At 45.3% G+C, this 26,504-nt stretch overlaps 1 protein-coding gene across 8 annotated transcripts in view; it reads right to left on the minus strand.

Moving 5' to 3' along the window:
- JADE2 (jade family PHD finger 2) overlaps nt 1-26,504 on the minus strand; it is a 156,408-nt gene that overhangs the window by 57,338 nt on the left and 72,566 nt on the right. For all 8 annotated transcript variants that reach the window (XM_035105461.2, XM_060271668.1, XM_060271672.1 and 5 more), the window contains one exon: nt 12,184-12,353. In XM_035105461.2, coding sequence (XP_034961352.1) covers nt 12,184-12,353 — 170 coding nt within the window. The remainder of the gene's footprint in view (nt 1-12,183; nt 12,354-26,504) is intronic.

Raw genomic sequence — 26,504 nt, forward strand, 5'->3', positions numbered from 1 at the left:
AAAAAAATCAGTGTGGCGCAAACAAATTTTTATTCAGACAAGGAAGTTTGGTCCAGACAAGTAAGTTTGAGAACCACTGGGTAGGGTTTGCCTTCTAATTAATCACCTTACCACGTGGAGTAACACTACAGATCCTATTCATAAGACACACATTGCAGAACACAGAAAGCACTAGCCAGACTACTACGGTATCCTATTCAGTGTTGGAGAACATGCTTTGTCCCCAAGTTAAATCTCTGGCGTCTCCAATTAGGAAATCACATTGCAGGTGATGTTAAAGGTGCCTCTGCCTGACTCCCTGGAGAGTCACTGCCACGCAAAGTGGCCAATACTGGGTTTGATGGGTGAACAGTCTGATCTAGTAGAAGGCGTATGCGCTCTGGTCCCAAAACTGAGTAAAATATAGAATACTGATGATTAAAATCGAAATGTGTAAAGTACTGTATACACATTTCTGGGTCTACAGAGTGTACAAGAGAATTATTTATTTTTTGTAAAAGACCAATATACTAAACTGTATTTCAGGAAATTATATGTGAAACATCTCCTACAGTTCCATCTACAAGTGTATCTTCATCTCTCAGCCCCCTCCCTCATCAGGAGAAAGCCGAACACAGAGACATTATTGACAGTGCCTCTAATCAGCTGTTACTGGCAGTACAAACAGACTGATCAGGAAATCAACTGCTCATGAGAAGAGCTTTGCTCCCACGCACCCAAGCTCAATTTAATAACTGCTTTCCCTTCCTCCTTGAGGAATAAATAGACCTTAATTAAGCCTTACTGGAGACTGTGCATTAGATCAGGATTTCTCAAACCGGTAGGGGCCACCCTCCCCACTTGAAGAGCACAAGAGACCCTTGGGGGAACAAGAAGGACTCCTAGCTTGGCCATCGGTACCTGAGCAGCTACAATTTTCTCCCCTCCCGCCCATCAAATGTGCCTTTACAGTATTTCATTCTGTTACGTAAATAGAGAAAGCAGCTACAAGACTCAAAGAAGGACAAACAGAACAAGAAAAATGGTAGAAAGGATAATGCAATAAAAGAGAGAAGAGTAAACAGCACTGTGGAGCTGTAAATACTTTGCAGCATATAACTTTTTGTGAGAAAGCACCTCAAAGCAAAAATTGAAAAATGTCATAAAAATATTATGTGAGGTATACCAAAAATCACGAGTGATCATTGTCCTAAACTAAGTGTCTCCAAAGACTGAGCTGTGAGCCTGGAGGTTGAATGTCCCCTTTGGATCAAGTAACAGACACCTGGGGGAGTCACCAGGTACCCTTAAACATCAGTCTTAGTAAGACCTTTGTACGAGGGGACCTGGTGCATTCAGCGTTCCACTAGGGCTAGTTGACACACTTCTGTCTACCATACTCAAGAGTGTTGGAGGAATGAAAATGCCAGTGCTGGACAGTTTCTAGGCTGAGGATATACTCAACATGGAAAGTTGTTTGAAAAAAGGGTGCTGCAGAAAGCTTTGAGCCAAAGATGTAGGAGGTTTGAAAACCTCTGGCATAGACAATAGTCGTAGTGCAGGAAAAAGCAGAGAATTCAACTACCTGAGAATATCAGCTTTCAGCTTTAACAAGAGTAATTTCTGCTTCGTGTGGATTTGAAATGGCATAAATAGTGTAAAATATATGCTTTAAATTGTGCTGAGATATCAAGAAGTCAGACAGGTGGTGTCAAAGATTTCCAGTGGCTCCTTGCCTTCCCCATGTTTAAATTATGCAAGTTAGTTAAATTGCAAAATAAAGTATGTGAAGTTGTCCAATTTGTATAATTTATACAGGTAACAGAATTTAGCACTGATTGTTATGGAATCTGCATTGCTTAGACATATGTATTGAAAACCAGTCACTCATATGACTTGATAGTTCAATATTAATATGTGCGAACCTGCCTGGATGACAGACAATGAATACTGTTAAACTTCTTTTTTGACAGTACTGCTTCCCCCTCTGATTGCTCTGCTACTATTGATGCTAATGGCTGACTTGCTCTCATGCCACAGTAGGCTTGTTACTCTTGCAAGTGGCCAGGTTCCTTACCCTAAAGATGCAAGGATCTCTATGCCATTAAATGCCTGAAGAAGATCCCCAATATTGTAACTCTCTGATTGCAATTGGCTTAGTTGCTCTGATGTCACAGCATGCTTTCCAAGTCTTTGGTCAGACAGTTCAGTAGGGAAGCCTTTGATTCTGAATTCCAAGATCCACAGGATACTTTAGACGAACAATCTGAAGTGCATTACACAATGGAGTTGAAAATAACATCTTGTGGTCTCAGAGTCTTTCACTAGTAATTTGATATGGTTTTGTTGCCTACAGTCTATTGCTTGGAATATATATCTATATCTACACCTACACAAACACATACACCTGCATCCTATGAATTATAGCATGATTGAATATGAAAGGATATATTAAGGCAATCTTTAATATACAGTATCATGCCATCTTACACAGTCCAATGAAATTTTTTACACAAGCTGGCTTTTTAAACAAGAAGCATCTACCTTGCCTGCTTGCTGATTTCCTGTATTAGAAACTGCCAAGACACCTACTATAAATCTTTTGCTGAATCTGTGGCCCACTTATTTTATTGCCATCAAACAAACCACACAGGGCTTTCTGGTTTTTCCTTCATCAGCATTGCTGTGTGTGAGGGACAGGGGATATCGCGAAGTCCCTCCCCTCCTGAGTTCAAGCCAATCCCCGAGCACAGGGGGAAGCAGAGAGAGCTCCGATTCCAGTGGGGAAGCAGGAAGTCGTGTCCGAGGCTCAGGCAAGGTAGAGGAGCCAGGGTCCCAGGTGGGACAGGAAGGGGCGAATAAGGGCGGGAGACCCATCCCCCCAACTCCGGAATTACGCAGAAAGAGGAGGGGAAAGAGGATGGGTCTGCCAAAGCTTTTGTGTTGGAGAAAGACGCGCCAAAAGCCATTAGGAGGTTCTGAAACCGACTGACCACATCACTCCGTGTAAATAGCAATGACTTAAGCACTGTAAATACGCAGCACCAATAAAAGAATAAAATGCAGAGCTGCGTAGCGTCGTTACTCTGAAGTAGTCCGCTCCGGCCACTGGGACAGCAACCTCCTAATCCTTTTTGGGCTACTTTGGAGTTGCCGGGATGAGCGTGTCAGAGGCGGAGAGATGGCGGCAGATCGCGGAGCAAGCCCAGCAAGAACTGCAGCAGCTGTCGCTGCAGGCGCAGGGGGAATTGAAGGCAGCTAAAGAAGAGACTAAGAAGGTCCAGGACGACCGGCTACAACTTGCGGAACAGGTGAGAGCGCTACAGGAAAGAGAGCAGGAATTAAGGGCGGTGGCGGTAGACCTCCAAAACAAGCTGGATGCAGAGAAAAACAAGGCGGGAGGGGCACCCCAAGTCCAAGTGCTGCCAGGAAGGAGAGCCGGGACGCTAGTAAGCAAGTTTAATGGAGACCCGAAGGAATATCAGGGCTTTGAGACTGAGATTGTGTATGCTCTTGAGCTGCACCACGATGAGTTCCCTGATGATGAGCACAGGGTAGCGTTTATTGTGGAGCACCTTACCGGGGCAGCCAGGGAGTGGCTAAGACCGTTAATTGCAACAAAGAATCCTTGCATGAAGAATGTCAAACTATTTCTAGAAGGTTTGAAAACGATGTATTCGTCCGATAGTCATATGGACCAGACTAAGGAGGAACTTCACAATTTACGCCAAGGAAATATGACAGTTCGCGCGTATTGGGTGAAATTCACCATGCTGGTGCACAGATTGGGGTGGGAACTAGAGTCACCCCCAATGCAAGCGGCGTTCTACTTGGGGTTGCATGAGGAGGTGAAGGATGAGCTCTCGAGAGGTCCAAAGCCCAGTAATATGGATCAGCTGAGCAAAGCGGCTCTGGCGGTGGGGGTGAGACAGGAATCCCGGTGGAGCGACAAGCAAGCAACGCGCGCAAAGCGGGCTTGGTTCCCACGGTCGCAGGAGAAGCCACCCCCCCAACAACCCTTTCAAGCCACGCCTGGGGCCAGTCAGGACCAGGAACCCATGCAGATTGACAGCGCGCGCGCGGGGGCTTTTCAAACCCCAGCGGCGCCAAGACGCAAGGAGGGAAGGGGTGGGAATTGCTTTCTCTGCAACTCCCCCCAGCATCTCGTCAGAGACTGCCCACATCGCAGGGAGTGGCAAGGAAAGGCGGGAACGGTTGTGCCCTCCCCCACTGACGCAGCACCACAGCAGGGAAACGGGAAAGCCTGGCTGCAGGAGACAAGGGGCAGCAGCCAGGCACAGTCAGCAGACAACAGCCCCAGCCCACCCACCCGCACAGAGAGGAGCAGAGCCAGCCCACCCCTCCCAGAGCAGGAGTGGTTCTAGAAGTGACGCTCACGCTCCCAAATGGCTATCCCCTGACAGTCCTCGCCTTAATTGACAGTGGGGCGTCAGCGAACTTCTTCTCGAGGAACTTTGCAGAAGAGCACCAGATCCAGCTTCTGCAGCTGGATTTTCCTCTGCACGTGGCGACCATTGACGGCAGAGAGCTGCTGGGAGGGGCCATCACTCATCAACCCCCCCCCCATGAAAATGACGGTGGGAAGGCACTCAGAGACACTGGCATTCAACGTCACCACCATCTCAGACCCCCCCATCGTCTTGGGCATGAGCTGGCTGGCGCGCCACGACCCCTCCATCAGTTGGCACCAGAGATGCATCACTTTTGGATCGGACTTTTGCCTGGAACATTGCATGCAGCACCAACCAGGGGAGGGGCCTCCGATAGCCACGGTGGCCACCATGCACGTCAAAGGGGGTGAGGCGATACCCAAGCCGTACTGGGACCTGCAGGAGGTCTTCAGCGAAGCGGAGTCCGACCACCTACCCCCACACAGGCCTTTTGACTGCCAGATCAACCTGGTGCCAGGGGCAACTATACCCCCAGCCAAGCTGTACGCCATGTCAGACCAGGAACTGGAGGATCTGCGCGCTTTCATCGACAAGAACCTCAAGCGGGGGTTCATCAGAGAAAGCAAGGCAGCAGGGGGCAGCCCGGTCTTCTGGGTGGACAAGAAAGACACGCAACAGCGCCGTCTGGTGGTGGATTTTAGACGACTGAATTCAGTGACAGAGCCAGTGGCTTTCCCCATGCCCAGAGTGGATGATCTCCTGACAGCGGCACGCAGGGGCAAGATTTTCACCAAGCTAGACCTGAGGGGGGCGTACAACTTGATCAGGATCCGGGAAGGCGATGAATGGAAAACCACGATGTTCACGCCTCTGGGCTCTTTTGAATATCTGGTGATGCCCTTCGGGTTGCAAGGGGGCTCAGCATGCTTCCAGGCCTTCATGCACCACGTCCTGGGGTCCCTCCTCTTCAGGAAATGCTTGGTCTTCCTGGATGACATCCTTATTTACTCCAATGACCCAGTGCAGCATGTGAAAGATGTCAGGGAGGTGTTGCAGCGCCTGAAGGAGAACCACCTGTATGTGAAGCTGGAGAAGTGCAAGTTTCACACCAAGGAGGTGGACTTCCTGGGCTACAAGCTGTCAGACAAGGGGCTGGCGATGGACAAGGACAAGGTGCAGGCCATCCTGGACTGGCACAGCCCCAGGACGCGCAAAGATGCCCAACGCCTACTAGGCTTCGCCAACTTCTACAGGAAGTTCATCAAGAACTTCTCTCGCGTTACGGCTCCCATCACTGACTGCCTGAGAGGCAAGCAGAAGTTCAGGTGGACACCAGAGGCGCAAGCAGCGTTCGAAAGCCTCAAGAGGGTGTTCGCCTCAGACCAGAACCTGTTCCACGTGGTTCAGGACGCGCCCCTACGCGTGGAGACAGATGCTTCTGATAAAGCTGTGGGCGCCATTTTGTTGCAACTGGACGCCAACAGAGAGTGGAGACCCTGTGCCTTCTTCTCCAGGAAGTTGACCCAGCCAGAGCGAAACTACACGGTGTTTGATCGGGAACTTCTTGCGATCCACGCTGCGTTCCAGCACTGGAGACACTTCCTGGTGGGCGCCAAGCACCCCATCCAAGTGTGCACGGACCACAAAAACCTGGAGTTCTGGAGAACTGCCAGGGTGCTCAACCAGCGGCAGATACGGTGGGCAGAGTTCTTCTCGAACTTCAACTTCTCCATACACTACATCCCGGGAGAGCAGAATGTCAGGGCGGATGCCCTCTCCCGCAAGCCAGAGTACATGGAGGAGGAGGCGCCACCGGCACCCAGGCACATTTTCCCCCCGTCAGCATGGTCCTGCGGAGCAGCAGTGGTGAGCGAGGCAGAACTCACAGCACTGACGGCAGCGGATGAATTTGCCAACCGCATCTTCAGAGAACTGAGAGGGGGGGGGAGCAGGCAAAAGACTTTGCAGAACGCAGGGGGCTGCTTTTCTACAAAGGTGCACTGTACCTGCCCACCACCCAGCTTAGACGTACGGTCCTCAAGCAGATGCACGACAACCCAACGGCGGGTCATTTTGGGAGGGACAAAACCACTCACCTAGTCATGAGACACTTCTGGTGGCCAGGGGTGAGGGAAGATGTTCGAGACTATGTAAGGGGCTGTGACACCTGCCAGCGGGCAAAGGTGGTCAGAGCAGCGCCACCGGGATTGCTGGAGCCCTTAGCCACGCCACACAGGCCGTGGGAAGTGGTGTCCATGGACTTCATCACAGATCTGCCTTCTTCCAGGGGCAAGACCGCAGTGTTGGTGGTGGTGGACCTCATGTCCAAAATGTGCCACTTTATACCGTGTGCCAGGGCGGTCTCCGCAGAAGAGACAGCCAAACTGTTTGTGGATCACGTATTCAGACTGCATGGATTACCCTTAAGGGTTATTTCGGATCGTGGCCGCCAATTTGTTTCCAGGTTCTGGCGGCGGCTCATGAACCTCCTGCAGGTGGAGGTCAGCTTGTCGACGGCTAGACACCCGCAGACCAATGGACAGGCGGAGAGGGTCAACGCCATTCTGCAGCAGTACCTGAGATGTTACGTCAGCCAGAGGCAAACGGACTGGGTGGATCGCCTGCCACTGGCAGAATTTGCCTACAACAATGCGGTGCACGTCTCCACAGGGGTGTCGCCCTTTAAGGCCAATTACGGGCGTGACCTCAGATCTTTCCCAGAGAGGGAGGGGGAGGAGGAGGAGGAAGGCCCACAGGCTGAGGATTGGGCAGAGGAACTGGAGACGGTGCACCAGCAGCTCAGAGAACACTTGGAGAGAGCCAAGGAAGCGTACAAGAGGGGGGCAGATCGCCACAGGCGACCGGGAGAGGTCATTAGGGTGGGGGACAAAGTTTGGTTGTCCTCGGAGGGCCTTCCCATCAGAGGGCGATGCAAAAAGCTGGCGCCCAGAAGGTTGGGCCCCTTCACGGTCACGCAACAGGTCAACCCGGTGGCATACAGGCTGGCACTGCCAGAGGACATGAGGGTGCACCCAGTGTTTCATAGATCGCTGCTGTCGCCGTACAGGGAAAGCAGCAGGCTCCGAGACAGCGAACAAACCCCTGAGGGAGGGGGGGAGAGGGAAGGCAGGGAGCAACTCAATGAGGCAACAGCCATCCTGGATTCAAGGTGGGGGCTGGGGGGACTGGAGTACCTCATGGCATGGGAGGATGCTCCACCGTCCCAGAATGAATGGGTCCCAGCCACTCAGATACAGGAGGAATTCCTGGTAGAAGAATTTCACGCCCTCTTTCCCCATAGACCCAAGCCCTGGCACATGGAAAGGGAGGGGGAGGGGGAGGAAGCACGGGAGAGCAGTTCACCATGGCGCTGGGAAGCGGAGTTTGAGGAACCAGAGGATGAGGTATGGGTGTCACCGAGATCCACCCAGTCAGAGGAAGGAGCAGATTGGCAGAACATTTTTACCCCCACCAGCTCTGACGCCACAGACTTTTTGGGATTCCCGTCCTCCCAGGCGGAAGGGGGGGGCTTGCAGGACTGGGGGGAGGTGTTCACACCAACGGGCTCGGAAAGCACTGAGTTCTTAGGCTTCCAGTCGTCACCGACACCTGGGGGGGACCTGGGGAGGGGTGAAGGAGAGCTTGGGAGGGGGGTGGATGTGAGGGACAGGGGATATCGCGAAGTCCCTCCCCTCCTGAGTTCAAGCCAATCCCCGAGCACAGGGGGAAGCAGAGAGAGCTCCGATTCCAGTGGGGAAGCAGGAAGTCGTGTCCGAGGCTCAGGCAAGGTAGAGGAGCCAGGGTCCCAGGTGGGACAGGAAGGGGCGAATAAGGGCGGGAGACCCATCCCCCCAACTCCGGAATTACGCAGAAAGAGGAGGGGAAAGAGGATGGGTCTGCCAAAGCTTTTGTGTTGGAGAAAGACGCGCCAAAAGCCATTAGGAGGTTCTGAAACCGACTGACCACATCACTCCGTGTAAATAGCAATGACTTAAGCACTGTAAATACGCAGCACCAATAAAAGAATAAAATGCAGAGCTGCGTAGCGTCGTTACTCTGAAGTAGTCCGCTCCGGCCACTGTGACACTGTGGTTTATTTATGTGTATTTAGCTCTTAAAAGTTCCTTTAGTCAGTTGTCCATTTTTAAAGAGCTTCCTTTGGAGACTCTGGATTCTAGGGCAAGCTGCTATTTGTGTTTTCAGACTCTGGGCTCTCTGGCTTAAAGCCACACGTTCTCTTGGGAGTCTTCCTGCTGGTTCTTTTTCTATTATTTTCTACCTTCACCAGTAGATTATAGAGGACATTATAGTGCAATTACATCCTTCATTACTCTAAGTTCAGAGGTATTAAAGAACAACTCATTTTTAGAACATGTGATCTTGCAACCATCCCTCTGGAACTGTTTTATACCTACTTCTTCTCAGGTGACTAAAGACATCACCTACTTCCAGTTACGTCCTGTAATTAATTAACGAATTAACAAAACAAAATGATCCTACGTATGTTCAAAAAATAAGCCCTAAGGAATTCAATGGGACTTAGTCCCAGAGCAGGACAGCAGCCTAGGACCATTGGCATGGAATATACCTTGAAGAGTCTTAGCATTTCAATAAAGAGGCCAGGTAACACTTCTAGTTAGGGCTCTGTTAAGTTTTGGGAAGTAGGGCTACTTGGAAAAGCTGGATTTGCAGTATTGGGCAACTGCTAAAGAAAAAGTAACCCCATCACAACAAAAGGTGGAACTCAGTTGGAATGATCATATCTCCTTCTTAGCGTCTGCAGCATGAACAGATGTTTCCATGGTATAATGCTTGAGGCAGGCAATGGGGTCATCAGCTTCTCAACTAGCCCCCAAGAGGTACAGAAGAACAGAGCTGGAAAAGTTGTTCTGCTTGCCTCTAAAGGCAAAAAAAAAGAAATAAATTATCTTACTATGGTTATGAGCTGGGTTAAGACTTTGCTTGCAATAGGAGCTGTAGGTACTCTTCACATATACTAGGACGGGGTGGTGGTCATTGGTTTCCCACTGTTTCTCTGTCTCTTGGGGGAAATAAGTTATGAAATGGTGTTCTTGTGAAGCAATAGTGCCCATAGCTGTTGCCACTGTAGCCCAAGGAGGAGCCTAAGATGCCAACAACAGAGGAGGGAGCAGGAGCATGAGAATATGGACACTGAAAATCTAACCTCAGTCCTATGTGCAGTGATGCAGAGAGGATTGTGTCAAATAAAATAGTTAGAACAGCTGAGATTAACTTTGAGATTCATTGAAAGAACCTTTGAGCTACAGGTAGAGGTCCTTGCAGTAATGGGATGACTTCACTAGATAAAACGCATTGTCTTTTTGCACATTCTCTGAGACTATATTTGTGGCAGAAAGAGACTGAGCTTAGCTACTGAATCAGGAGGATAGAAAAGAAGGGGGGGCTCTGTGGGGGGGGGAGATGGCTATGTAACAGCGAAGGGACTTTTCATGCCTTTGAAGTCTCACTAGTCACAATCATAAAATAGCTTTGGATTAAATGGAGATCACAATATGTGGCGTGAAATCTTAATAAAAACATAAATGGCCCAGCTTCTGCTTAAAAGGAAAACAGTCTTATGCTGCCTATAATGTCCTATATGTGAATGTAGTTCAGTGTTTGATCCAAATTACTTTAGACCAACTTTCTTTATTATCGCACATGGCAGCAGCAGCAACCAATAAAACCATCAGACACAGTTAAATGTTCATCACGTTATCGGGTGGCAGCTCTTTACATTGCGTTTTTTCACCAAGTAGGGGAGCTGATAGCCAGCATGAGCTTCTGACAAAGAAAATGGACTTTTTCTGTTTTGTGCTTGATGAATTAATTGTGCATTTTGTTTATATTGAGGCTTTTCTGCTTCTGGGTAAAGATGTCTACTTTATATTGAAAGTACTCCAGAAAAGTAGAATAATTGTTTATTTCTGGGAGGCATGTGTAATCAGCACAGCTAAAAATTCCATCTCAGGGGTGGGGGATATAAACTAGCATGGAAAAGGCATTAGAAATTATACTAGGTAGAGCAATTCCATGTCATCAGGTGGGTGAACTAGGGGTTCTAATAGGTATTTTTCCTTACTCTCTATGTAGCAGTAAACTTCTGTGCAATTCTTCATTGTTGTTTTTACTTTGAGGACAAGAACTAGTTTGTTTTTAAAATGGAATATACAAGATGAGGAAAAGGCAACAGCCAATACACTGCCTTCCGTAAGCTAAACTTAGGACCCCTATTAGAGTCCTAATTTGGTACAACTGTAAAGCTGCCTTATTTTCTCAGGATGGCCCCAATAAGGTGTCACTTGACTTCTTGGAAACCTCGTATTTTCGGACCAATGTGCCAACAAGTCTACAATCCATATGGCTACAGATCTGTCCCCACACCCACTTTTAAGCAGGGAAATCCCATTGCAATATGAGAATTTCTGGAACCAGCAATGGAAGGGAAGGAAAACAAGGTACTAATTAAAGCAAGACTTTGGACACTTCCCGGACTGCTTTACAGTCCTATTCCTACTGTCTTTAATGTGGCATACTCAGAAACAAGTTTGCGCAGGCTTGCAACTTTAGTGTAGGATAAAAATGTAGGACACAGCCCTAGAGAAATGACATAAATGTGTTATGGAGTTTATCACACCTTTACACACACACTGTGACATCTACCTCAACCCGATCTTTCATAAAAGTGTGATTGTGGGGGCTGTGCATGTATACTGAATAAATATAGCTTAGCCCTGAGAAGGGGGGGGAAACCCTCAGTGAAGGAGATATGTGGTAAATTCCCAGCTTATTTCCTGTAATATGTTTGGTAAACGGCTGTGTCAACCTTGCAAAAACTAGAGGCCACAGCACCATCCCACTTCACAGAACTGAGTATATTGAAGGCTCAGATAGGGCTATGGTGAGGTATGCTCACAAATATGACCCTTCACCAGAACAGCAGGAGGCTAGAGGAAATCAGTAATGTGGAGCTATCTTGCCTTGGTAGCATACAGAGTCCTGGTTGTCCCCACATGGGGTTGTCCCCAAACTCACTCTACCCAAATCTGGAAGGGACAAAGTGATTGGCAGATATGTCCACTAGTACAAAATAATTGTCCTAGGCAAATAATGTACTGCTAAAGTAAGACTACACCTTAGTCATTATAACTGCTCCTCCTCCCTTTTTTTGCTTATAACATTTTCAGGATATGAAAGAGTCACAATAATCCCAAAGTAATGGGTGCTATTTTTTTTTTAAAAAAACCCAGTAAGAACATAAGAAAAGCTTGCTGATCAGGCCAAAGGCCCATCTAGTCCAGTATCCTGTTTTCAAAATGGCCAACCAGATGCCTGTGGGAAACCTACAAGCAGAACATGAGCAGAAGAGCATTCCCAGCATACCATGGTTTCCTGAAACTGGTATTTGGAAGCATACTGCCTCTGATGTGGAGGCAGAGAATAGACAATGTCCAGTAACCAACTGCAGCCTTATCCTCCATCTAGATCAGGCATCCCCAAACTCGGCCCTCCAGATGTTTTGGGACTGCAACTCCCAAAACATCTGGAGGGCCTAGTTTGGGGATGCCTGATCTAGATTGTCTTTTGCCTGTTGCCTTTCAACTTCTCAAAGATCATCATCCTTCATAGACTGGGACAGTTTTTTCCTTCTTTTTTCAACAATATGCACGAAAGCCTACTGGTTGTGAAAATTTGTCTTTGGTTTAAGATTGGTGAGTGTGCAACCCAAGAGAATTTTTTTAAAAAAACACAAAAAACCACCAACACTTACCCATTTCCTTAAGCTCCATGTTGAAAAGTTCCAGCCAGCAAGCATCGATTTCATCCAGGTCATAGCGACTTGCTCTTTGGGAGTATGTCCTGGTGACATCTAAACTGTCAGAGCTGGACAAGTTGCTTGGTGAGGTTTGTGGTGATGAATGTTCTAGAACAGGAACGATCCTAGGGGAAAAAACAAGTATGGACATAAAAGAGAGGTCCAGAGAGGAAGCAGGTCCTCGTTACAAGAATGGGCATTTGAATACTGAAATTTAAGAAGACTAAGCTTAATTTATGCCTAAATGTCAACTCATTTTGATAAAAAAATTACCATTTTGGAGCAGAATAATTTAGCAATATTTATACCACAAACAGAAACTGGTTTAACCATTATGGCTTTTCCCAAGGAACCTGTGGAGCATAGTTTTGTGAAGTTGTTAAAAATTCAATTAGAAAGATTATTGGCATATTCACAGAGCTATAGCCACTAGGATTTCTTCAGAGAAGGTGTGATAGTTAAGCTGGTTGAGACGTTGAGAGAAAAGATGGCTAGTTTTTAGTAATTTCTGGCCAAAGAGTTCAATGAGACTCCAAAACTTGCATATGCACACCAAAAACAAACAAATGACCAAGAAATTAAAAGGAATCACTTCCCAAAATTTCTCAAATTCTACAGGGCTGAAGTGCCAGACTGGGAAAATTATCTGGGGCACCTGCTTATTATTAAAGCCAATTTAGAATCACCTCAAAAGTGGCACTGACTTCCGACTCTTTGAAAGACCTTTGAGTTGCTGTCAAAACCAATGACACAAAAATAATGGCTTGTTTGAGAACTATTAACCTCTCTGACAATCAGGAAGTGCTTTTTAAAAGACCTAACATGAAGAGAATAAACTATATGTACTAAAGACTACATAATGGGTTTTAATAATCAGCAGTGTCAAGAAAAAGGTGTTTCTGAGTGACAAGAAAGATATAACCATTCAACACTGTTACAAAGCTCTGAGTACTTCCCCCTTGACCTTGCTGATAAAACTCACTGTTGAAGTGATTCACATGGCAAATGGTTTCGGGGACACCTTTAGTGTTGGCACCACAAGAGGTGTAACTTTCAAGGGACCATGGAACTGCTGCTCAACTATTAAGTCACGGGTAATATTACTGAGGAAGAACCACTTCCCAAACCAAACCCTGGGTTCTAGCGTGCAACCCTAAGGGATTTAGCTGCTGTACGAAAAGGTAACTCCAGCGTTTATCAGGAAACAATTGCAAGATTATCTCTAAGGACAAGCCTGAGACCAGAGATGGCACGAAACAGTTGGTCCAAGAGGGAATTCCCTGTAATGTTAACAATAAAATAATAAAACTAAATAATTGATAATATGATGTTCTTTTAGATAGGCCACCTAATCATAAAGCTAGTACAGTCATACCTTGGTTGTCGAATACCCTGGAACTCGGACGTCTTGGCTCCCGAATGCTGCAAACCCAGAAGTGATCGTTCCAGTTTGTGAACGTTCTTTTGTAAGCCGAACATCCAACAGGCTTCCATGGCTTCCTGCAGCTAATCAGAAGCCGGGATTTGGAAGTTCAACGGACTTCCGGAACGGATTCTGTTCAACTTCTAAGGTACGACTGTACTGCTGAAGGTAACTCCTTAATTTGGATTTTCTAACTGGTTCTTACCTCTATAGGTGATGACCATGCCTGGTTGAAAATATCTTGAAGTACATGCCACATAAACCTAATGCTTACAATTGCCCTAAGAGTACAGGAGGGCGGGGGGAGAGATATACAGAGTCAACTATTTACAAAGAAGACTGGAAATGAGAAGACCTTATTTCTTTTCTTTTTTTAAAAAAAATCCTACTACAATAGCAAAAAATTGAACAACCTCTCCAGAACAAAGGACGAAGCAAACAAAACCCAAAACTCTCCCACACTGGAGTATTGTTTTTCTGTTCTAGTGCTGCATTTGTGGCCCACTGGTAATGGGATTTTGTTTACCTAGACTCTTAATCTAACATTCTTCGTCTGGTGCACCAGAGGCTTGCCGCAAATATGAACAGAACAGGGTGACCAGATGTAAAAGAAGACAGAGCTCAAGCACCTTTAATAGCTCTGTAGAATTAGGAATTTCAGCTGAACCACACAACTATTAAAGGTGCAAGAGCTCATTTAACATCCGGCCAGCTTCCCCATTGACACCCTGTGGCTCTATTCCATTCTGACACCATGAATTGCATGCACATGTCTACAGGGATGGATAAGGTGCCTTTTAGCCTTTCCTCTTCTCTAATTCTGTTGTTCTGTCTGTTACACTGGACCGAAAGCTACAAGTTGCTTTCTGAAGTAAATTCAGGGAATGATTAACTCAATTCCTCACTACTTCCCTCCAGCTTCATTACTTCCCATCCGCCTGCTATGGCACACATTGCCACATTCAACGCACAGACTGAGTCATGTCTTTCGTTTCTGCTTTTAGCTCATGATCTATGGAAAAGCTACTGGATGCAACCAATAGCAGAGCTTGTAGAGCTGGGCCCGTAAGATTGTCTGAAACTCAAATGCCTTATTATGCTCACACCACAATGAATTAAAGTGGTTCTTCCCACCCTCCCACTAGATGTGATTCTTTTATTTCCCCTTTTTGTTGTTGCTTTGCCAGCATTACTATAAGCCTGTCGGCAACAACCTCCCACATGTTTTGATTCTCAAGTCAAATAAATAACCCTACCTACGGCTAAATCTGCCTGCATCAATCTTCTCATAATGTTTCCTATGACACTGGAGGCTTTCTTTTCCCTGGAGCTCGCTGAGGATATCACTCAGAATAATCACATGTACAAACCACCACTTCAGGAAGAGAAGGGAGGGGGAAATAACCACACGGTTTTTATATATGATACAAAATGATAAGTGAATACAGGCTGTTTCAGCCTCAGCTGAGGTAGGCAAAGCCAAGCAATTAAAGTCATTTACTTTGAGGGCTTCCAGAAGGAGACAATGAGCCCAAAGAATTCTGCTTCTTGTGGTCTATAAAAAATAAAAACTGACAACTGTGCTTGTTAAGGGTAAAGCACTTATTTTCTAAGCCTCCTGCCTCTTTTTCTAAAGGTGGGGAAGCTCAGGAATTTTGTATTTCTTTCACAAAATGACAACTTCCTTGCTATTCAGTGTCTCCATAAACCAGCCAGCTCTCGCTGCTCCATCCACCAGCCTATTGTGGTCCTGGCTGTGAACATCACCTGTTTTGTGAACTATGGGAGGGCCTTCTCTGCAGTAGTACCATGTCATGCATCTTTGGCGCTGATAACTCATCACCATCTTTTATTCACCCAGGCCTTTGTGACATCCTCACTTATTAGAGCTGGGTTACCTGTATTTATTAATTTGCTGCTGTGCTACTATGGATCTGCACATTCTTGTTTGCATTTTATTGTTTTATTGGTTACAAAGTTGTTTGATTTTATTCTTTTACTGTGCACTGTAAACCACCCTGTTGTCTTTTGAGGAAGGGTTTTCTATAAACAAAAGCAATAACAGAAAGCAAACTCAGCTGTTGAGTCCTAATGGCTAAGTATGGGAAACAGAGCCACAGAGAGAAAAGAGGGGTGCATCTGTGGAACATCAAGGTTGGAATACGGGGGGGGGCATTTTGGTTGGGGGTGTTCATAAGTCCCATTTAAATGAAAGACTGGTCCCAAGTTGAATTTAAGAACTGGCATCTCGTTGATCTCAAGGGGATTTAACCAGAAGTGATTTTTCTCTGGACAGCATCCTTGCCAGATGGTTAATGAAAAGGGCACAAATGTTGCCAAAACACATAGGAGACAATGGAAAGGCAAACACAGTGTAGGTTGTCATACATTTTAGTTGTCCCATGCACAGCAACCTCATGTACAAGGTCCAAGTGCTATTGGCCCCGAGGACTGAGAAGAAGGAAGCATCAAGCCATGGGCAGGGACCATGACATGTCTATCTTCTGTTTAGTAGCTAATACACTGTTGGCAATGGCAAAAGAATTCATGCCAGGCTTGCTTAGGGATCCCAAAACTTCTGATAGCTTGGGCACACTTTTTTGTTTCTTTTTTTATGAGTGAATTACAGCTGCAGGCATGTTTCTATCTTATCCCCAAAAAAGGTTCATTTGAGAGTGTGCAAGAGCTCTGGATTTGGCTGTGCTTCCTCTGAAGGGCTGTTAATTCTGGCGCATCTCTGCATCAGGATCAACTAAATGATCCAACTACACCCAACGCAGACATGCACCAAAGTTACCCACCCCCAGGAAAAGCTGAGTGGGAGACATCAAGGCTGAAGCCGTGAATCACTGAGAGATGCAGCAGACAGGCTCCTTCAGTGGGCAGGCAATTTCAGCTTGTGTGAGACTTATATTTGATGATTACGTATGTTTTTGTTGCAGACGTTTTGGTCATTAAATCACTTCAATATGTTTCATGGGAAAGCGATCCATAAATAAATATATTGTCTATTTCTCACTATACAGTAGCATTTCATTTGTACGCAGCATAGCGTATTTGGAGACTTCTACATACTAAGTGCGTGGTACCTAGTACTGTAGACATCTGTGCATGTGGGTAGCAGCCCAGATTGGCAACTGCATATCAACAGTGCTCTATGCAAGTGCTGGGATGTGTGGGGGGGGGTGTTTCGTAAGGGAAGGTGTCACACACATCACTCATGAAGATTGGCCTCGAACACTGAGAAATAAGGGTGAGGAAAGGAGAGGGGCCTTGTCTGCCCATATAGTTTCTGGGTGGGAATTGAATGGGCATTTGCTGTCAATTCTCCTGCCGTTTTCCAGCAGCTTGGCACCATTACGCATGACACTTGCCACACACACAACAACAGTGTCACACATAATGATATACCATCACAGGAAGAGCTCGGCCTGAGAAGCGGGCTGTGATGCCAGCTCTGACAGCTCTCGGCACACTCAGGAGCTGAAGCTTGCCATGGTATTTGCAAAGATCACATCTCTCCCTGGAAATATCACATTGTGACACAAATGCCAATATACACTGGTGCTGACAAAAACAAGCAGGGGAAGAGCAACATCCTCCTTGTCCTTCAGGAAATAATTTGAAATCTGGGGTGTTCGTGATCATTCAGTTCACTTCGCTCTTACATTACATGGAAGGCGGGAGGAGGAAGGATGAGAAGGAAATGTCCCTTAACAGTTTCACTGAAATATTCTGGAACAGAAAGGTCCACATTAAAAAAATGTTTCACATTAGTATTTTATGCTCCAAGATTGGATAGAATTTATAAAGTATATAGGTTGGACTCATGAAAGTGTGAGCTTGGGCAACAGGACTTTTTCTGTCTCCTCAGCACTGCAATCTACTGCACCCTCCAAAAGACCACTCCTGAGGGTCAAGGAACCTTCTGGAACTGCAGAGGGACCGGGAAAACTGGGATATTCAGGTTGGGGGATGAGGTATGGTGTACAAGTTGAAGTGCCTTTCTGCTCACACAATATGCCTTTGAATCCAAGCAATTATATATTGCTACTGGGAATCCATTAGGACTGGCGCAGATTGACATGTTTTATGGGACTGCCCAGTGGAGGCAAGTTCCTCGGATTTGATGAGAGGGGAAGATGTAGAAAAGAACCAAAAGTCATTCTGAGGAGACTAATGAAGGAAGTAAATGTAAAAGGAAGAATGTTTTGATGGATTCCCTAGTAGCTGCTAAAAATGTTTATGCTACACATTGGAAAGTAAATACAACACCAGATTTGAATGAGTGGTTATTTAATAAAATAAAAAAATTCCTTCAGTAGCACCTTAAAGACCAACTAAGTTTTTATTTTGGTATGAGCTTTCGTGTGCATGCACACTTCTTCAGATACCTCTGGTTATTTAATGTCTGGCATGTCACACTGAAATGGAAAAACTGACTTATATTCAGCAGGCTAGGGGGAAAGGCAGGGAATGTGATTTTTCAGGCTTTATGGAACATTGGTCAAAGGTTATAATGTTTTAGAAAGGAAAATCTGGATAGATTCCTGAGCATTTTTTTAAAAAAAGTTTAGTGTTTGTTTTCTGTGGTGTCTTTCTTATCTAAACAGTTGGGTGGGAGTAGGATCACAACTGATGTTATTTGAAGCACTAAAGTTCGTGTCATATGCTATGTTTATCATGTTATACTGATTTTTAAAAAACAATTATTTAAAAAGGTTGGTGAAGTGAAACCTTCTCTTTACACGAATTAGCAAGGCTTGTCCTCCTAAATAATAAATAATTAAAATAATTTTTTCCCCAGCCACTTTGGGTGGCTTCCAACAGAAAATTAAAAACACAATAAAAGATCAAACATTAAAAACTTCCCTAAACTTCAGATGTCTTCTAAAAGTCAGATAGTTGTTTATTTCCTTGACATTTGATGGGAGGACGTTCCACAGGTCCTGGTTCCCTGTAACCTGACTTCTCGCAGAGAGGGAACTGCCAGAAGGTCCTTGGCGCTGGACCTCAGTGTTTTTAATAGATCATGTTTTAATAGTTCTAGCTTTAATAATGCTTTCAACCAACAGGCCTGAGCTAGGCATACTAAGCAATGGTAGCCTTTCCCCATACCTGAATCCATGGTTTTTATAAGGCATTGTCTCTCGAGACAGATGGATGCCAACAATTTATTGTATCTAGGAAATTTACCTTTCCCCTCAACCTGGGATGTATATTTATCTAGCAAGTGTAACAATAGGTGAAGTCACCAGTGGTAACCAAATTCTCTATCACCACCTCAAATATAATACAGTAATTATTTTTGTCTTTCCATCTACAGCAGTCTTGTGAAGACATTTTCTAGGGTACTGGACTATTCCACTCCCAATGGCTAGTTCCATATTGAACAGACCTTATTTTAGGGCTTTGTTTTAATCAAAACTACTTTTTATACATTTGTGAATTATGCCTTTTTTCCTTTTTGCCAGGAACAGTTTATCCTCACAATTCTTTCAATATACAGCTTCCTGCACACATAGCAAAACTGTCTTTCGTGAGGTCTTCCATACTTGGAATGCCATCTAATCATCCTTTGCGTCACTGATTCTCCAGAAATACTGTATATTGGATAAAAGAGGAAATAACTCCTTTAAAATCTGCAGGCTCAATTCTATTCTAAAGGTCTGTTGAAGTTTTAAAAATGCCACCATGATTGATTTCAGCCATGGGCGTACCCAGGATCAAAACTAGGGGGGGGGGCAAGGGGAGGGGCCAAGGCACGGAAGGGGAGGGGCCACAAAGTGGGCGGGAACAGCGAACTCGCGCTCCGCCGGGCTGTGCCCCTCCCTAGCAGCAGGGCTGGTGGGCGGAGGCGGAGCCCAGCCCAGCGGAGCGCGAGTTCAGCGTTCCTGCCCGCCGCGCCGCGCTCTCTGGTTCCCCGCCGCGCTTGGCCTTGCCAGAGGGCGCGCCGGGGAGCTGGAGGGAGGGTGCGGCGCGGTGCGGCGGGAATGGCGAACTCGCGCTCCGCCGGGCTGTGCTCCGCCTCTGCCCACCAGCCCTGCTTCTAGAGTAGGGCAGCTGCCCTAACTTGCCGCATGGTGGGTACGCCCTTGATTTCAGCCCTAAACACTCTCTTGACATCTTAGTATCAGTACAATCTAACTCTGTGTTAAATCACGAGACAGCTACTTTAAATAGAAAGCTTAGCGCTCTTTTGCAAATTGATCAAGCGACAATAAATGTGTTGCTTTTTCACTGCCACTAAGAACGTCTGAACTGATCCAGCTACACAGCATGACCAGGCTTTAAACCTTTATTAATCCTGCTTACATAACTTGCTTACAGAACAGTCAGCTTGCAACAGGTGATAGTTTGAAAAGCATCCAACTGATGATGCTGAAAAAGCACTGGGCTTTGAACCTTAGCGGAAAGAAGGTTTTATTTTTAGCCTGGCATTAAACTGCAAAAGATCATTCACTGTACCTATCCAAGGCTACATTCACATGGACAAAAGCAAAGAGCTACAGATATCACTGTAGGGTTATTTAGGGTTATTTGGGAATGACTGGTTTCCGTTTCATTTGTATTCTATGTTCATTCACCACTTTTTTTCCCAATGAAAGGGGACTGTGCTTAGTGAAATGACACTATCCTAGCGGACTGATTTCTAAAGAAGAAATGATGATGAACAGAAGAATCCCAGGAATGAATACAGGTATCTTCCTCAGCTGCAACGGGTGGGTGCCTCTCTAACCCAATAACTTTGCAGAGTTTATGCAGTGACGTTTCCTGGGCTGACCTGCCATCCATGCATTCAGTACACACTATGTGGCATATAGGTATAGAGCCCAACATATGTGTGTGTTCAATCCATGCAATCATGATCCCCTCTCATGCACTACACCAAGGATGGGAAGCCTATGGCCCTCCAAATATTACTGATCACTGGCCATTTAAGTCACACAACATCTGGACAGCTACAGGTTCCCTATTCCTGTTCTGTGCATTAGAACTGCAATGTTACAGGGCTTCTGTGACAAAACAAGTGGAGATAAGGTGCGTTAAGCATCTGTTAAACAAAAGCTAAAAGCACTTGCTAGTGAGAATAATGCCAAAGAGCATGCTCATGTAGAGCAGTGAAAGCCTATGGAATACAGTAACTCTGATACTGATGCAAGTGCAGACTGCATGCGGTTGGGGAAGGCTTTGAACATTGTCTGTTCATATGATGATGTACCCAGATAACGGAAAGTTCAGGTTCTAAGCATTGGTGGTTTGCAGAGAGCTGTGCATGCACAACTCTTGTGGGGTGTGTGCGCGTGTGTCTCCCTCCCTGAGGGCTTCTGTTCAAAATTATCACTTCACAGAAGAGAAGTTGAAATGAAGCTCTGCTGAAGTTAGAGGGGAGACACTTTCCAATGGTGAGAAATAAATCCTCACCCAGTCTCGCAATCACCTGTCTAATGCTGATAATGGCTACAAGCACCTAAAAACCTGAGGTACAGAGTAACTACATTTAACTCTTAACTATATACATGTTGCTCTATGGTAGAGATAAAAAAACATTATCACAGAGGAGAAGATGTGGACTGAACATTATAGTTCTGGCAGACAGTCCTGAGGGACTACTTTAGTTGCAAACACTGACTTATGCCGCTGCAGCTAAAGTAGCATCCTGAGCACTACAAGTGAGACCGAGCCATGCAATGATTTCTGAATTACCAGGGGAAAGACAGGGTCAATCCAGAAGCTGTGCCTGTGCGAACGATACAGAACTGCTCCAACAGTACCTGTGACCCGGGGAAGGGGCTGCTGGCAACCTCATCATGACTTGAGTATGCCTCTTGCATGGCCTAAAGCTCAGCAATTCCATGTTTATGCCAGTTCTGGGATGATGGCAATAACAAATCCCATGAGTTGCATTTGTGCAGTGCCTAACAGGGGTCAGGCTGTCAGTCACTCTCACAGGTAAATTACAGCCTTTGACTTTTCTTAAAATGACAATGAACTGGGACTTGTGTAATGCCTAGCAATACCATTTTTAAAAGAAAGTCTATTTATGTTTTAACTTAAGGTTACGCCCACCTCATTAATAGGTTGTTCTCCAAAACCATCCTCTCAGTTCTTTGATAGCTCCTCGTTTTGTTAAGCACACACTTCCCACAAGCTGTTCCCATAGCCCCTCTGACCTGCCTGATTAAAGATCCTGCACAGCTTCATTCATAAAGTCTGCTCTGAATGCATCAACATCTGAAGGAAGACGGACGCAAGTTGCGTTTAGCTCATGTTTCCTGGAGCCAATTCTTATGTCGCTGTTGCGTCATGAAGACCTCTTAGAATTGCATCTGAACTGTGAAAGCTTATGCCACAGCAAGCTTATTTGTTGTTGTTGTTTCACATTGTGAGTTACCAGTGCAACAGCTGCAATGTGTAGAATGGATAGATTGCCAAGTGGACCACCTTGATCACATGGGAGCATTTCCACACCAACACCGACTTCCATCAAGAACATCTGATCCAACATGGAGGCACAATGAGTCTAGTTCACAATGAAATATAGCTTTATACCAGAGTCAAGGAAGCAGTGGCTTTCCAGATGTTGCTGGACTAAAAGCCCCACTATCTCTGACTCTTCCGGCTGGGAGTGATGGGAGTTAAAGAGTCTAACAACATCTGGAGGGAAACAGCTGGCTGCACCCGTGTCATATATTACAGCTACCATGCAGAGCTTGCACCACACATACACTGTTTTGGGCAATTTCCACATGACAAGTGTAACCTGCACATCAATCAAAAGTTTCATGCCTTCAATGCCCCCCGAATCTTACACTAGGCTTCACCAATCTGTTGCCCTCCATATGCTTTAGACCAGGCATCCCCAAACTTCGGCCCTCCAGATGTTTTGGACTACAATTCCCATCTTCCCCGACCACTGGTCCTGTTAGCTAGGGATCATGGGAGTTGTAGGCCAAAACATCTGGAGGGCCGCAGTTTGGGGTGCCTGCTTTGGACCATAACTGTTCATCAGCCCTATGGGAGTTCTAGATAAAAACTTCTGGTAGTGAAGGCTGACTTACACACACTTTGCAATAGAAGAGCAGTTCACAATCTAGAACAAAAACATTTCACTGCTGTAAAACTAAAAAATCAGTCACAGTCCTGTTGTCTCAGTCCTCTGGTGTAAAATGTGGAGGAAGGTTGGCTATACCACAGGTATAAACTTTTTGAAACACAGAAATCCAATGCCCATCCTGTAGTTTGTGTGTGAATAAATCCATTTATATCAACGGATAAAAAATTCACACAAATAAAAGAACATACTGTGTAACATGGCTTCAAGCGAGGAATCTCTGTGTGTATACTGTATTGGAGTCTTACACGCATAAGAAATCGCTAGATTAGGGCAAAACATGTCAAAAACGGTTTATTTGTCTCAGTGTTTCTTTTCCATATGTTACACCACAGGATAGAGTTTGGGTATTATGGCTGGCTATTAATAGCTTAATTAAGGCATCAGCCTCACATCTAACAGCAATAATACACAGTGTCTAATTTACAAATGTACACGAATCAAGCCTCTTGACACCCTCTTAAAATAAATATCACAGTGTCCATTTGATAGCTGAGAACATAAGTAATTGAACTGCTAGTCATAAAATGGTTAGAACTAAAAACAGCCCTTGTCTCCAAACTACCAGAATCCCGCTGTAGTCGTTTATATTGCAAACACAGCAGAAGCCTTCCAATGTTGACACAAAGCTGATGGGAGGCTACAAAAAAGGAAAGTATTTTTTCATTTCCAAGAAAGTCTCCTGAAGTGTGCAGAATTTCACAATGTCCATGTAATAGGTGTAAAGCTGTTCCCATTAGCCGGGGGGGGGGGGGGGAGAGCTCCACTACCAAGACTAATGGATCCTGTTAAGTGCTGAGCCGTACTCTCTGTAGCATTACTGTGTGGGTAATGCTTCTTTGCTGTTGCTTGGACAGGAGGGAAACTAGGGGCCAGATCCTGGTTATAGATACACCAGTCTGAATATATGTCAGATCAACATGTATTTCATAGAAGGTCTTCCAGGTCCTGCCTGAATTAATGCAGTTGGCTCTTGTCAACCTGGAACACATGGGTCCTTGCCCCTGCTTTGCCCATTTCTGACCCATAAAACAGCTTTGCACATCAACATTAAAATTTATCGAGCTGCAAGTTTCTTCTTACTAACAGCGGTTATTTTGGGTTTTTTTAAATGCTTGGATTCACTACTTTTGACTTGAGCAACACATTTATACCTGTGCTGCAGTGTGCGTCCTAAATGGAGAGGGCAAACTTTTAAATATATTGACTTAGATATCTATGTCATTTATTTTACCATAGAAGCAAATCATGCCACAAAACTCTGTGATAACTAACTGTTTGGCTGTGGTGGGAGTTTTCCTAGCAATAGCCCACTGCATCAGATTCACAGGATGGACTGAATTCTTATACAGATGATGTCCTAGGTGCCACCCTTTCCAAATTTAGTGCACCCCGGGTGATCTGGACCATAATTCCCATCACTCCCTGACCATCAGCAAAGTTGACTGCAGCTGATGGGGACTGCAATCCACCAACATCTGGAGGGAACAAGGTTAGAGAAGGCTATGTAATGGTGAACGTCAAAAAATAGTTATTATCCTGCAAAATTAGTTCTACTTAGTCATCATGGCTGATAGCCACTGACTGACTTATCCTCCATGAATTTTTCTAATCCCCTTTTAACCATCAGCATGTCTTGTAGCAATGAATTCCAACAACAACGACAACAACAACAGGACGCATTCACATGACACACAAACAAGAGCTTCTGCTTGTGCAATGGTGCTTTCGCCCCACTCTCCTCCTCCCCAAAAGTGGCTCTGAACAGCTCTGGAGAACCTCCAGAACAGTGTGTTGGAGGAGGCGAGAGGGGCTGTTTCATCTGGCAAACTGATCTGCTTGAGCAGACAGAATGTTTGTGATAGTGCAATGTTGAATTGCACTATGTGTTTTGTGATGAAATACTTTTGGTCTGTTCAATTAAAATTCAGGCAAAAAGTGCTGACCTGTTAACCAGCATAATTAATAACCTGAAGCTTGACTATAGATTAAAACTAGATGGTAACTATGGCCTAAGCTTTCTCGGGATTTTGGTGAGTTGTGTCCTTACACTGTAACCTCCACTTTTGTTTTTCATCGTGAGGTGAAAGAAGAAAGGAGGCTGCCAGAGTTATGCCAGGGTACCTAACTCCCTGGTGAAATGAAGGGAGCCTTGTTACATCCTAGAGTCAGTTCAGAGGGGAAAAAATGAGAAATATCCCCAAGAGCTGGAAGAGCAGGCAACTACATTTCTCATTATGCAACTCTCTGGGTTTTTGCTCCTGCTAATTAATATGAAGTATGGTGGCCAAAGGCCTTCCAGAGCTAACATGAAACATGGTTCTGGGTCTCCTGAGGTACTAGTCTGGGTTCCTGCTTTCAACTGGGGATCTCAGTAAACTTTAACCTGCATAGTGTGCCTGCCTGGTCACAACAGTCAAAACCCTTCCCTTTTTCTACGGAGTATAAAGGCTCTGTTCCCAAGGCCCCAGAACAATTTGCTGATTGGTAGGCACTTCCTGCTCTAGGTCCCATAGATGAGAGTAATGGCTGCTAACACACTGAAAGTTCTCTCTTTCAACAAAGCTTATTTGTCCCAGTTGGTATCTATCTGTATTTGATTGGAAATTGTTTTTTATATGGCAGTCATTTTAATATGCGTTAATTGTTTTAATAGTTCTTATATATGCAACCATTTTATCTGTTTTTATATATGTGACTGTTTTGTATATGTTTCTATTGTTCTGTGAAATCACTTCAACGGAAATAATACATAAATGAAACAAATAATATCAAACTTGTTGCCTCATTCTGCCTCAGAAGGTCTTAAGAAGGCACAGAGCAGTGACCACCAAACATTATGTACTTGAATTAAAAGAGAGAGAGAAGAGCTAGGGGTTGATAATTATTACCATTATTAGAAGTGAAATGTAAGGTTCTCAAAGATTACCTTTTGCAACTGGTTCTGTTTACTTTATTCAGAAACTATATGGAGTCAAGAGAGACAATGAGCTAGTAAAGTTGCAGATAACATTCAATTAATTCAGGATGGTGAAATCCGAAACAAAGTGGAAAAGGGTAGAAAAGTAGCTCTCTAAGCTGGATGACAAATTCACACAACAGCTCAAAACAGACTTTCCCAACCTAGTGCCCTGCAATCAGCCTCAGCTAGCATGAGTTGGCTGTATGGAACTGTAATCCAAAACATCTGGAGGGCACCAGGTTGAGGAGTGCTGGCCTGTAAGAGTCAACATTAGCAAGTGCAAAGTGATGAAAATGAGAAGAGGTGGAGAGATCTAACGACATATACACTGATAAGATCTTAAACTGCCCAGGAAAAGATTAGTGGATTGTAGAAAATTCAATGGAAACAAGGACTCAGTATACTGCAAGCATAATAAAGACAAATCCAGTGTTGAGTATCATTAAGGAATGGGTCTAAAAATAACATGCCAAGCATAACGCCCAGAGGTCCACAATTCCACTGATGTTCCCTCGTCCTTTGGCAAGTGTGTCATGACCCAACCTTCTGCCAAACCCTGGAGCTGGGGAGGGGATGAGGTTCCTCCCCAGTTGTGCCGTGCGTGCTATGGAGGTGCTCAGCCCTGCATAAGAATGGGGGAAATCCCTGGACTCCTCCTTCCCAGTTCCAAGCTGAAGGAGGGGGCTGGAATTTATTACTTTGGCATTGCGAGCTTTGCTGTTGTGGAGCTGTGCTGCGAGAGCCTCATAGGCCCATTGCCAAAAACAAGCCCCACC

Source organism: Zootoca vivipara, chromosome 2, assembly GCF_963506605.1.
Source record: "Zootoca vivipara chromosome 2, rZooViv1.1, whole genome shotgun sequence".
Lineage (NCBI taxonomy): Eukaryota > Metazoa > Chordata > Lepidosauria > Squamata > Lacertidae > Zootoca > Zootoca vivipara.